The sequence below is a fragment of the Passer domesticus genome, chromosome 27, assembly GCF_036417665.1.
Source record: "Passer domesticus isolate bPasDom1 chromosome 27, bPasDom1.hap1, whole genome shotgun sequence".
Lineage (NCBI taxonomy): Eukaryota > Metazoa > Chordata > Aves > Passeriformes > Passeridae > Passer > Passer domesticus.
Window position 1 is genome coordinate 1,442,401 of NC_087500.1, and position 14,006 is coordinate 1,456,406.

General features: G+C 48.7%; 1 protein-coding gene across 7 annotated transcripts in view; it reads right to left on the bottom strand.

Annotated features, from left to right (window-relative positions):
- GPATCH8 (G-patch domain containing 8) overlaps window positions 1–14,006 on the bottom strand; it is a 55,777-nt gene extending 41,771 nt beyond the window's left edge. For 3 of the 7 annotated variants that reach the window (XM_064400139.1, XM_064400142.1, XM_064400141.1), the window contains exon 1: window positions 13,614–13,665. Coding sequence is in view for 2 of the 7 variants with exons in the window: in XM_064400137.1 (XP_064256207.1) it covers window positions 13,614–13,658 (45 nt within the window). In the remaining 5 variants the exon portion in view is untranslated. Of the gene's footprint in view, window positions 1–13,613 lie in introns of all 7 variants that reach the window. The other 4 variants (XM_064400140.1, XM_064400143.1, XM_064400137.1 and 1 more) reach the window with 3 other exon arrangements.

Genomic DNA, 14,006 nt, shown 5'->3' on the forward strand with positions numbered 1-14,006 from the left:
CACAGACTTTGTGTGTGAGGAGTCCAGCAGCCCACACCAAAAACTTGCCTCAGTGGCTGGGGGACACCCCAACCTCCCAAAACACAGTGTACAAAAGAACCAGAACAGTCAGAAGTGCACACGCTGCCGACACTGGCAAAAACACATTGCTAAACTTCATCTATTAAAACATTAAACTCACATAATGCTCAGTTAATCACCAGCTGAAACCCTCTCAGCACAAACCCAGACACATCCCTGCGCCTCCTTTCACCGCTGCCTGCAGGTAGCTCAGCACACACCACTGAATTACCTGGAATAGCTAAATATTCCTGCCCACTCCCCAGCTGCCCTGGTGGGCTGCCTGCCAAGGCACTGAAAGCTGTTGTTACCAAGGCAAGGGTCAATCCCAGTTCCAGGGCAGCACGCCTTGCTGCTCTGAGGCTTCACAAGTCACTTCTTCGGTGCTTAAAACAACATCTCCTCCCTGAAACTATGCAAAAGGCTGAGCACTCCCTGTGCCACGGCCAGAGAATCAGAGAGCAAACAAAGCCTTGGCTCCAAGTTCCGGTGATCCCACCACCACCCACTCCATGTATTTTGGGGGTTATTTTACATATTCATATTCTTTGGGGTTTATTATGTACTTGATCTCTACTTGTCCCTGGTTCAAACAGCTGCAATACTAAAACTGGAGCTTTCCAGAGAGGCAGGTGCTGCCCTGTAAGTCCTGGGCATAAAAAGGCCATGGACACAGGGAACAGGCCCCATGGGAATGCTGCCAGCCTGCTCCTGGGTCAGGAGGGTTTTTCAGGCTGGGAAACTCGAGGCTTCAAAATAGCAAAGTGTCCAAACAGAACCAAAATCAATACTCATCACAGAGACTGCTCTTTATTTATAAATATTTAGAAGAAATTATAAAGGAAAAATTCCTTTCCACCATAAAGCAGCTCATCCTGGAAAAAGGCAAGCAGACAATCCAATGGTTATCGTGAGGTTGGATTTATGGGGGTTCAGGCCAGTGATGTTTAATCAGGTAAGAGAAAAATGGTTCTGTGGCTATGGCCACAACAATGCTGTTTGCCTTCATGGGGATCCCAGGCCTTTTGGAGCTGGAAGCAGCACAGTCTGTTCCTTTGCTTCTTCGTCCCTGGAACTGGCTAAGGAACAAGTTGGGGGAATTCCATCTGTTTCCCTCTTTTCCAATCCACAACCTGGTGCATTGATCCATAAAACATTTCTGTTTTGCTGTACCTTAAGACAATGAATCAGAAGAACACAAAATACTTTAACACTTAAATTCAACAATTAATTAAACCCTAAATGCTGGATCTGTTGAGAATACATTTCTAGCAAACACAAACCCCAAGCACTAACCATGTTTCAGTATGATTTTGAAGTGTGTCTTCTGCAGACTTGAGAGATGCTTCCCACTTCAGAGGAAACTTTATACGAAAGGAAGGATTCAACCCCTTGGATTCAACCCCATGGATACCAGGATATGAAATAACACCTGCATTAAACCCAGCACTACTCAAAACCTATTCCCAAACCTCCTTCCTGTATGACTTACAGAGAAGCAGTAAATTCCCAGTCCTGGGAGCTAATGGCAAAGTTTCCACGTGCTCCTGTGGACAAGGATTTTGGGGCTGACTGCAGCACCCTCCTCCCACTCATCCTCTGCCCCTCCATTTTACAGCTGCTTGTATCAGGGCCTCTCACTTCTGCTTTGTGAGCCAAGATGTGCTGCACTGTTCCTTTCTCACAGACACTTCTCCATCCACCCTGGAACAGCAGAGTAAGATGAGAGGTTTCCACTTAAGCACCATTTATTGCTCTTTGTGCTACATCCAGTGCTCCACCATTGGTGCTTCCTTATAACCACACTGAAATTCAATATATTTTCCTACTTCATGAGAAGCAAGGACAAGCCTCCAGCATGCAAACACACCTCATTACACACCACGCACACCACTTGGCTTCCTTGTGCATTCTTCTCCAGGAGCCAACACGTTTGTGCCCTGTAATTTTTGTGTAATATCATCTGAACTTTGGCTCTCTACGCACTCTGGTTACTCACAGTCACGTGATCTCTGCTCTCTCCTCCACTTTCCCAATGTTTGATCTTTGCTCAAAGCTCTTGGCCAAACCTTCTCAGAGCCCTCACACACTGAATATGGCATTTGAAAAATCAACCAACAAAAGCTGCCTCCATGCAGGATTTCAGCTCTTGTTCTCCCTTTTTTGGACTACAAATACTTCAGGGCCCTGGCTCAACAAATGCCATTTTGTCCCAGATCACATCCAGTGGAGTTACTGCATTTCCTGGGACAATTCAAGTTAATAGTTATGGGGAAGAGCATTGCTGCTTCTTTCCTAATTACAAGGTCCCAAACATTGTGGCAGTGAAACTAAACCCAATCAGCATCATTAAAAAAATTTAAGAAATTTAATTACACTTTCATCCCAAAATCCTTAGTGGCAAGAACTGTTGTCAATAAATCACTCAATGCAAGTGAAATGAATTGTTGATTAAAGCCTATTTATCACTGTTCAGCACCACAGAATTCACCCTCTCCTCTATATGAAGCACCTCTGCAGAAAGGTGGGTTACCACAAATCCACACACAAATCACTGAGAAAGGGAAACCTTTAAAATCTTCACAATGACAAGCAGAAGAAAATACTCTCCCCTTCCCTCTCACACCCCAAAGGGTGTATCCAAAACCCGAGCTGGGTCATGAGCACTGCCTGCATTTCTAAGACACCTAAAGCACTACCAACACAATGACAAAATAAGGATGAGTCACTTCAACTGCTTTAGGCCATTAGACCTCCCTGGATATTAATTACTGCACTGCCCTGTGCAATCCGCCCAAGCACAGAAGCACATTAAGATGTCAGCATGCAGAACACATTCCACAGAGTGCCCATTCCTGATGGAATGAGAGGTTTCTTTGATGAACAGCCCTAAGTTATCCATGTATTATTCCCAAAGAAAATGTGGCAGTCTCCAGGCCAGCAGCTGGGCTGGAGCTGGGGACACGGAGCTCTGGGGACACAAAGGAGCAGGACAATGGTCTGGGAGCGAGGGGGATTCATTCAGGACCCCTCCCCTCAGCTGTCCCTGGGCTCCAGCAGAGCCTGCTGTTACTGACACCACACAGGACAAGGTGAGTTATAAGCCCAGCTCAAGTCAGATAGAAAGAGCCTAGGATTGGAAAATGCTGCCTGCTCCAACCACAAGGGACAATGCCTTCAGTGCTGTGAACAGAGCAAAAATAGGAAAAGATTCTGGCATAAAACCCTGCAGCTCTGCCTGGGAGCATTAAAGCAGGGCTGCCTGGGGAGGGAATGGGCAGAATGCAGCTGCTGAGACGTCACAGCAGAAACAATCTATTTACGTCCCTACTGGATTGCAGGATTGGCTCAGGAAGGCACTCAGAAATGCTGCTTCGTGAGACCACGCCAGTAACAATCTAAAGAAAGCAATTTTGCAGAAAAGCCTTACTATACTCACTGTTATTATTTCTTAAATGCACTGGAAAAGAGCACAGCATGATCATGACTGCTTAACTGCACTTGAAAAGAGTGCAGTGTGCTCCTTAAGATATTCAAAATTTAGTTTTACGCTACGAGAGTACCAGAAAGACTCAAAAAATCACATTTATATTATATTTACCTTAGAAAATGGAATTTTAAAACACTAAAGCAGATTAGCACCACTTTTTTCATATTCTATTTATCCATCAATTCAATCAATAAATCTTAAACTCCAAAAATGTTACATCAAGCCATAAAATTCAGGGTTGTTACCCACAAGTATCACTTGAAAGCATTTAACCAAGCCCACTCCCCACTCCCAAAAGCCCTACAGGCATTAGGCTGAGAAATGCAGTTGAGACACCGGAACGCCCAAAAAGACAAATGAGTGCCCCTGAAAAAGGCCATTTTCTAGTGTGGATAAAGCCAGGGCAGGCCACGTGAGCTGCAGATCCCAAATGTTTTGCTCCCGCGGCTGGAAGCACAGCTGACATTTCCTGCTGCCCTCCCGGGACAGGTCAGCACAGATGCAAGGGCTGAGCACAGGGACAGGAGCAGCATCTGAGCACAAGGCAGCAAATGCCATCTTGCCAAATTCTCCCTCTCTGCACACACACAGCACCCCCACGGAGCAGGGGACAAAACCCTCTGATTCCAGAAGCGAATATCCTGTTAATATTGAAATAATCTTTTTTAAAGGAGATGGAGCAGTTACAACATCTTTAGATGGATAAGACACCCTCACATCCATCCACTTTTCCCAAAGCTGGCTCCCAGCACTCTTGCCAACATCCCACATCCCGGACCCCTGGGTGAATGCTGCCTGGCCAGCACCAGCACAGCGGCCAAGAGGCTCAGGAATCGCTCTGCCCTGCTGGAGCACCAGCCTCTTGCCTGACCCAAAGACCAGGAATTTCAGCAAACCACCATCGACACTCATCTCATGTTGTATTTAGTCCTCTTTTGACAAACCTCCCCAGCTCGGGCAGCTGTTTCCTGCCGTGCTGGTTTCACTTCTTTGCACGTGGCCTGAGGGTGAGACACCCACCACCTGCAGAGCTGCAGGGGCACACGTGGAACAGGCAGGATAAAAACTCATTCCAGGCATGGATGAGACACAAGAGGTACAAGTGCCAAGGTCTGATAGTGCTCTGATTTATTTGTGGGGCTCTATCACCAACATCACCACTGACCTCACAGCGAGTTTCAGCCAAGACCAGTGGGGGAAGGAAGGTGTTTAAACCAATATGCAGCTCCCTGTGAGTGATTGCTGTGTTTATTACACACAATCAAAATATAACGGGTTTCTAATACCTCTGCAAGATCCACACCTCCCTACGCAGGCTGACTGCAGATCACAGTAGTAATTCATGCTGCCCTTTGCCGCTCGGCAGGGCCTGATGACTCTATACCATGGAAGGGCTCCAAAACGTAATTGATGCAGACAACCATGTTGGTGTTTAGAAATCCATCCAAAGAACTCAAAAACAACTCCAGGAAAGTGTGGCTTACAATGTTTTTTGAATATTCATTATACACCCAGAAAAAAATACATTTTTAAGACAAACATGCACCTAGAAGATGGCTCCATCCAACCCTGGAAACTTTCTTGGATAATTATAAAGGCCACACGGGTTCTCAAAGCTATAAAAAGCAATACAAAAGCAACTTTGTATTGGCACCTGAAAAGCCTTTGTTAATGCTTCCCAGAACAAAATCATCCTTTTTCCTGTTGTTCCCTGCAGTGTCTGTAAAGACACACACAAAAAAATCCCAGATTCTTTCCTAGCGACGCAGAGGTGAAGCTTTCCCAAACAACACGTTCTCACTGCCCTCCACACACGAGGAATTGCTTTCCCAGACCTTTCCCTGGAATACAAGTGGGAAGTATGGACATGGCACATCTGCACACCCCCAGAAACAGCTGAATATTTACAGTCAACATCTTGTGAAAGCTGCAGCAAAACCTCATTTTCAGCAGACACACACATCAATTATTCTGAGAGTACTTAACAGGAAAATCCTCTCAAGTCAATACAACAAAAGCAATCACTTGAGACTCGGAGATGAATTTAAATTGGCACAGTTTGAAAGAAGCACCTTGGAATTGCACATTGAGAAGTTGATGGCACCTTTTGTTTACCAAACTAAAAATTAATTTTGACAAAATTATTCCTGCTAAGTCCAAAAACACTGAAAACCCAATCAGCAGAACACATTTAAGACTAGTCACAGGTCAAGGGGTTTAAACCAGGAAAACGTGCATATAAAGACCCACTTAGAGCTGTCCAAACAAAAACACGTTCTACAGTTCAGAGATAAACAGCTTGTACCACACAAGGAGTGGGAGCCAGAGGCAGGTCTCTGCTTTGCATACTTTGGCACCAAACAAGAACAATTTCATGTCTTTCAGATTCCTTCTGCTGCACCAACACCAGCTGTGGATCTGTTCCAGCACACGAGGGATGCTCTGCAGCCCTTCAGCAAGCTCCAACCAAGAGCCAGCACCGGCCTCACTCACCCAATTCTCTCTTTGTCATTTTTTATGTGCCTTGATGCAGAAGCTGCTGCAGCTTCTAGCACCCACATCTTCCTGGCTAACCAGGACCTTCCAGCAACCAAAGAACCATGGAAGGGGTTGGGTGGGGAAGGACTTTCAAGATGATCTCGTTCCATCCCCTGCAGGGGAGAGTCTTCCACTATCCCAGGCTGCTCCACCTGGCCTTGGAGACTTCCAGGGATGGGGAAACCTCAGCTTCTCTGGGCAACCTGTGCCAGGGCCTCACAGGAAGGAATTCCTTCCCAACATCCCATCTAACCCTGCTCTTTGTCAGTGGGAAGATATTTCACCTAGTCTTGTCCCTAGTCCCTCTCCCGCTCTCCTGGAGCCCCTTTAGCCCTGGAAGGGGCTCTGAGCTGTCCCTGGAGCCTCCTCCAGGTGAGCACTCTCAGTTGTCCCAGGCTGGCTCCAGAGTGGAGGGGCTCCAGCCCTCAGAGCAGCTCCACGGCCTCCTCTGCACTCACTCCAGCAGCTCCACGTCCTTCCTGTGTTGGGGACCCCAGGGCTGGAGGCAGCTCTGCAGGTGGGGTCTCACCTGAGCAGGGCAGAATTCCCCCCTCACCTGCTGCCCACGGCTGGTTCCTGGGCTGCCAGCACACACGGCAGAGCCACTGAACTTCTCATCAATCAATCCCCCTGTCCTTCTCCCCAGAGCTGCTTTCATCCATTCTCCCCCAGCCTGGATTTGTGCTTGGAACTGACCTGACCCAGGGGCAGGACTGTGCACTTGCCCTGAACTCCATGAGGTTCACACAGACCAACCTCTCCAGCCTGCCCAGGTCCCTCTGGATGCCCCTTCCCTCCTGTGGGTGACCACAGCCGATAGTACACAGCAAAGAGAAACCACCCTGGTGGAACAGGGTGCCAGCTCTGTAATATTCAGTGTAATCTATTTACCACTATTAACTTCCAAGCTTCCATAATATTATCTGCCTTTTCTTTCTTCCTATGGTGTCTAACTTGATAAAGAATTGTTCCTAAACCCAAATCTCACAGAAAATCTCCCTCAGGAGCACATTAACAGGATTCAAACTCCATTCAATACTGTTATCAATGACCAGAGGAAACAGAGCACCTGCCAGCTCAGTTTGCAGATCAGGCAGCCCAACAAAGAGGGAACAACAGTGAGGATGTGTTGGCACAGAGCAACCTGACCTGTGGAAGAGTGGCTTCAACTCCCTAACACCACGTCTGCTTTCACAGAGCCCTGTACAAACACAGCTACAGCACAGGGCTGCACCCAGCAGGCTGAGAAATCCCAGTTAAAACCTCCTCACACAACATGGCAGCAGAAAGGATAAAAATACAGTCCAAGGGTGTTCAACAAAGAAAGGGCAAACACGAAAAAAAGCAGTAAATAGATGTTTATCTCTCAGTAAAAAAGATGTTTATCTCAGTATGTTATATCAGGTAAGAATCAGCTCTAAATTCCTCTGAGCAAGTTTTCCAATCACAAGTGGACAATTTAGGATGCAGAAAGCTGTAACAACACAGAGAACAATAACAGAATTCAGAGCCATTAAGGCTCTCAGAAGCTAAAATTGAGCAGAAATGCTGTATATGCCTCCACATAGGAGGACAAAGAGTAGTAATGTGTGCTTTGGCGCAGCAGAGGAGGACATAAAGCTCACCAAAGAGCTAAAAATAAAGAAAATCTAGAAGAAAAATTAAGGAAAATGCAGCTTTCAATGGCTAAACTACCAGAACAATCTACAAAGGAAAATGTTCCCCATCACCAGTTGTCTTCAAGAGAGAGATCATGCAGCCAAACACAAACTCCTAGACTCAGAACTGGGCCAAAATGGGAACTGAAACTGAAGTGATACCTGGATATTTAAAACCACCATCCTAACATTAACTTCTGGTTTTAAAACTGTGAATGGCCAAAATCTCACATTAACAGTCCACAGAGCTGCCTGAAGGGAGAAAGAATGACTAAAGATCTAAAGCCATGTGGTAGGAGAAAGGCTTCTGTCAACTGAGGAAGTGCTGCCCTAGAACCGCAGCAGTGCTTTTTATCCAGTGAGCTCCATATTCCCACTCAGAGGTGGCAGGGGCTGGGTAGAGGTGTGGGTTTTGTCTTAGAGAAGGTGACTCAGAAGAAGCTGAGGTGGCTCAGCCATGGCTTGTGGGACTGTAGGATAAAGTGTTTCCTTTCCCATTCACTGGAACTCAGCAATGGAGACCACCACTGTAGGAGAGAAGGGACAACACAGACTGGGGGAAAGCACAACCAAGACAGGAAAGGTCTATATAAAATTACCTCACCACCTGAATCCCAGAAATCCACACTGAAGTTCACACCCCACCGTGATGTTCTAAACTGGAACCAATACTACTTGATCTACTTTAGAACACATTTTCCCCCAGTCCTCTCCCCCCCCTTCCTCACTCACACAGGGAGGTTAAAAAAATCAGTCCCAGTTCTGCTGTTCCTGCTCTGCTCAACCGAAAGGTCAGAACGTCCTGCCAAGGAGGTAAGAGCTGTATTCTTCCTGTGCTGGGCCCACACCAGAAATATAACCTGAATCAAATGATAAATTAAGATCTGTAAACAATTCTAACAGATCTCCTAAAATCTCAGATTAATTCTTCAGTTAGAAAATACTCCATGGAAAAGGCACAGGCTGCCTCCGGACTGCTTGCAGCTACTCCTGCCAAAGGCAAACTCACACCCCAGGATCCTGGATCAGCTGAAAGCTCAGCGTAACAGATTTTGCAGATTCCAATCCTCGTTCCCCCACATTAAGTTTTTCTTTTCCCAATTAGTAAAGGCAGGCAGAGAAAATGACCCTCTTTATCTCTCTGCAGGGCAGAGCACGGGCATCAGCTCCCAGTGCCACATCACCCCGAGCAGCTGGTCCTGCTGAAGGACATGAAAACCAAATGCACTTCCCTTAGGCAGCACCTGGGAAGTGAAGTGAAGCTGCAGCCATGGCCACACTCATTAAGGATGGATTCTAAACCCCCTCGCTGCTGGCCCAGCTGTCCAGTAAAGCGCTGCCTAAGCTGCTTGGGAACAGAACTTATCCCTGACATTCTGCCAATTAAAAAGCATAAAATCCCCCTGCCAGCAGTGCTCAGCTCAACCTGCTGGAAGCAGGCAGGGCCAGAAGCACAGCGATGTGCTGGCTTAGCTCTTCAAATCCTTTGTGGAGGGAAAGAAAAAAAACACCTATCTTCTTGGAATTAGCAGACAGACCCGAGCTGAGATTCAGACTGGTCACACTTCCACCCAGCAGGGAAAAGCAGGCATGGCTCTTCCTGCTGGGTGGAAGTGTTATTCCATTGCACAGACTACACAACACCGAAAAACAAGAGACAGAACAGCCTGTGTTCCGTCTGGCTAATGATGCCAGTAAGTGCAATGTACGTAGGAAGAGGAAATTATTGTACACATAGACACATATGGCTGGTAATATTTCTGCTTCAACAATGAAAAGGAGAAAAATGCACCAAGAAAACATTTTCTCAACATCTGGGAGTAAGTGGGAGCTCCTCTGGATTTCAGTGAGAGAGATATCTATGATATTTATTCTTTGAGCTTGTATACCTGATCTGAAGACTAAAATCATTGCAAATGCTTTTAAAATAACACTACAAATACATATTTACTTATTGCAGCAGTTTCATATGTTCATACAGCTTTTATTAATGCTCCTACAATATTCTGTTAGCATCATCTACAGCTATTGTTCAGAATTCCTCATAGCTATGGTGGTTCCCATTTGTCTCTGCCAGGGAAGCCCATAAGTCCAGGGGACAGTGGCTCACACGAGTGACAGAGCCTGTGACAGGTTCTCCAACCCTTCACTCCAAGAACTAAGCTTGTCAGAACCCCAAAAATAACCTCTCTTGGATGGAAAATGGAAAAAAAGTTGGGATTTATTTGGATGAGCCACCCAAGACTTCACTTGCCGTTGCAGAGCCTAGAAGAAAGGCAAGAGAAGGAAGGTCAGGGATATCCCTTCTCCTCCACTCATCCACTTCCCTGTCCAAGGCTCCCAAACACAGCCCTGTGCTGGCCTGGGAAGGGGAAAATCCCCAGGACAGGCAGAGCACACTCAAGGCCTTTCTATGGAGCTGCCCTCAGGTTCAGCACCTGCAAAATAAACTCAAAACCAGGGGCTTTCCAAGTTTCTCTAGTTTCAGAGCTTAAAGCAAAAATGGAAGAGGATCTAAGCCTTTAGTGTGGCTTCTAAAGCTACAGAGCACAGCTACAGCACAACAATCCTGTGAGGAAAAACCCAAGGGCTGCCTAATCAGCTCACTGCAGTGATATCCTCCAGTGCCATTCCTGCTCCTTTGGCAAGTTCCACTTCAAATCACCTTCAGCTTCAAGGTTCCTTCCACCCAACACAGAGAGGAGTTGCTACAATTTCAGGTAACAATCTTTCTCCTCTCCTTCCACACCATGACCTTCATCCTTAGGGATGTATGACTTTCTTACCCTTACACAAGCCACTCTTTTCCACATGCTCCCTAGAACTCCCTGGAGGAGCATCACTCCCTCTGCAGCTCTCTTCAAGCCCACCACAGCACTGTGGCTGCAGCTATGGGAAGATCCCTCACTCCTCTTATCTCTGCAGTTCTCAGCTGACCCCTCTGCCCAACCCAGCAGAACCCTTTTCCCCTGAGCACCTTTCCAGACACTGCAGACCATGGACATCTTCTCTTTCCCAGCTGATTTAGGTCCTTCCTTCCTGATTTTCCTGCAGTGCTGTATGTTTCCATTCCAGCCTCCCCTGACAGCACTGATCTTTCTTCAGTCAGGCACAGGGGAGGGAAGAACAGCTCCCAGCAGCTCTCACCTTTAATCCACTTTTCTCCAGTATATCAGAAGCTCAGAACCTCGAGGATCACCTCTGCTAACCCTGCACTGCCAGCAGTGACTCTCTCCTCCTACAGTGCTCAGCTTGCACTCTTGCCAAACTGATTCTCCCAACCCAGACTCTTCCCAGCTTCTTTCCAGAAAGGCAGCTGATAATAATGAGAACTCTGAAATGCTTTTTTTTTTCATCCAGTGACTTTCATTAGCCGCATCACTAATCCCAAGATATCTGCCTTTCTTCCAAACAGCTAAAAGGTTCCTTTTGACCTATACTCTTTGCTCCCAACCTTTTGTTTCTCTCCCTCTCTCCAAACTGCTACACAGCCTTTCACTGCGAGGAGATCACAAGTAGATCACCCCAGAACACAACCTGAGAGCTCTCTGCAGCCTCCCAGCCTCCCTCCCTCCCTCCCCACACTGCATCCATCCCTGATCAAGCTGTGTAATTTTAGAGCCTGTCTCCCTCTGGCCATGCTCCCTGGGACTCACCAGCCTGGCAGGGACACGGGATCACATCTAGAGTCACACCTGCTCCAAGGACAGAAATTTCACCTGCCAAAGAACTACAACTGTGTGAAAAGGGCACCCCTAACACCAACAGGTTTTGCTATATTTGCACACCAGGATCTTCTACAGAGGCACACACAAGTGTATTTCTACCTATGGCCACAGCAGCCCTGCAAATACCCAGCACAGCAAGCATTTCCTGTATTCCACACCCATGTTACAGCGCAAGCAATCTCTGTCTCAGTACAGAGAAGAAAACTCAGAAGTCTTCTCTGAAAGTGATTTTGAACCTTATTTTTCCTTCGTCTTCTGCAAAAAGCTTTCCTCCATCAATATACTTTGGAAAAAGCTGTTGGACTGCCCAGCTGTCAGGGGTAGATGCACAGGCCCCTGAGCTCCCAAAATTCAGCGTGCCCTTGTCCCAGTGCCCCTCAGATCATCTCTTCCACAGCTCACTGTTTTCATCTTCAGTCCTCTGCAGCCTCAACCAGCTCCAAACTGCTCCTCCCAGGGGAACGATTCCACTTTTCCCTCACAGGAAGCTTTAACACAAAATAAAATGTCTCTTCTCCCTGGCATATTTTCAGGCAGGGAAGAACACAGCAGTGACCCTTCCATAAAACCAAACCCCATCACTTTATTTTTCACTCTAGTCTAGGGGAAGGACAAGGAAAGCCTGGTATTTAGCACAGATAAATCCCAATTTAGAACAGTGCCCTTTTTTAAAGTCAAGAGGACACAGGGTTGTGACTTCAGTTATTGTTCCCAGGCACACTCAGCACTTTCCAAGATCTTGGGATCAGGTAATGGAGCTGAGTTTCCTCCTGACATCACCACACATTCCCCCGTGTGTCCAGAGCCCGACACAGTAACAGGTTTTGCCACTACAATTATTTTTCTTGCCATGGGGTTTCCACACAAAGGGACAGGAACAAGGACACCCAAAGGCAAATGTGGGCACCACTGCAGAGCTCACCTGTTCCCTGGGCACAGCCACAGTACCCAACTTGGTTTAGGTTCCCCATCTCTCCCTCACCAAAGGATTACAAGAAATGTGTTTTCAAGCCCAAGATCTGGCTTGCTTCACTTCCTGAAACACAAACTTCAAAGCCAAATCAGACTATTCCAGTGTTAATTATGGCTCATTTCTTCACTGAAGGAAATGAAGGATGCAAACGAGCCCACGTTTGGGGCTGTGGCAGGAGCCAAACCTCCATCCTCAGAGCAAGCAATGCCAACACTGCACACAACCATGAGCATATTTATTTTCTTGTGTGTTTCTGCCACAGTTTAGTAACAATTTTTGAAGCGTGCACCCCTTAAAACATCCAGAAACAACATAAATTAGTCACTCTGGATGTCCTGACTGCTTCCAAGACTGCACCTCAATGCCAGATGAAGCAGAATTACGCAAGCTCCACACTATAAAAACCCTCCCAGGTCTTTGGGTGAAAGGCCCGAGTGAGGATGAACAGCACCATTCCAACGGCAGCTCCCGAAACAAGGACCCACACAGCAGCTCATCCACCGCTCTCCTCGAGCAGCGTTATCCTCGCTCCTTTTGTTTTCCCTTCCAACCCCGAGACTCTCTCGGGCTGAAGTCAGAGAACAACATGTCATTGTTCGAGCTTAATGAGTCAACGTTAATTTCCCCATTGTTTATTTAAACCCCCTTTCAAACAGCACCAGTGGCGTTAATTACGTTGAAACACTGATGTTTTGGCGAGGGGAAGGAAGGAAGAGACCTTTTCTCCCCAGAGAAGGGGGTCGCTGGCAGATGTTCGGACGGCGCGGTGCGGGTCTGGGGGGCAGCGATCCGAGCCCTCCCCGCGGGTGGGTGATTCCCTCATCGAGGGGCCGCTTCCCTCACCGGGGAGGGGCGCAACCCCTCACGGGGGTGGTGATCCCATCACTGGAGAGGGCTGATCCCCTCACCGCCTTCCCCTGCCGGTCCCTCCGCGGGGTCGGCCCCTCGCCACCGCCGTCACAGCACGCGCCCCGTGCCCGGGCAGCCCTCCCCAGCCGCGGCTCATGTTGTCAGCCGGGCCCGGCCCCCCACGTTCCCCTCTGTGCCGCCCCCCGCCGCGGCGCAGCGCCGGGCCCGCACACAAAGCCCCGGTAGGGAGGTGGGGAGAAGGCGGCGGAGCCCAGCCCGAGGGGCCGCGGCCGCGCGGGGCGCCGCGAGGGAAGTACCTGGAAGTCCCTGTCCTCGTTGAAGCGGGAGAACCTGTCCGCCATTTCGCGCCGGCCCAGCCCGGCCCGGCCCCGCTCCGGCCGCCGCCGCCTCCGCCCTCAGCGCCGCCCGCCTGCACCGCCCCCGCCGCACCGCGCATGCGCCGCCCACAGGTCACGTGCGCGGCGACGCGCGTCACGTGATCGGCATCAATGCGGGGTCGGGGGGGGCTCCCTCACGGCAGCGCCAACGCGCGGAGTGGAGTGGCGTGGCTGCTGCAGCGGGACTCGGCGGGGCGGCGGTACGACCGGCCCGGAGACAGCGGCACGCCGGGGCTCGGCACGCCGGGGGGGCGGCACTGGCTCGCACGGCCGGCCGCGCCCTCAGGGCTCCGCCGCGGCAGGTCACGTCCC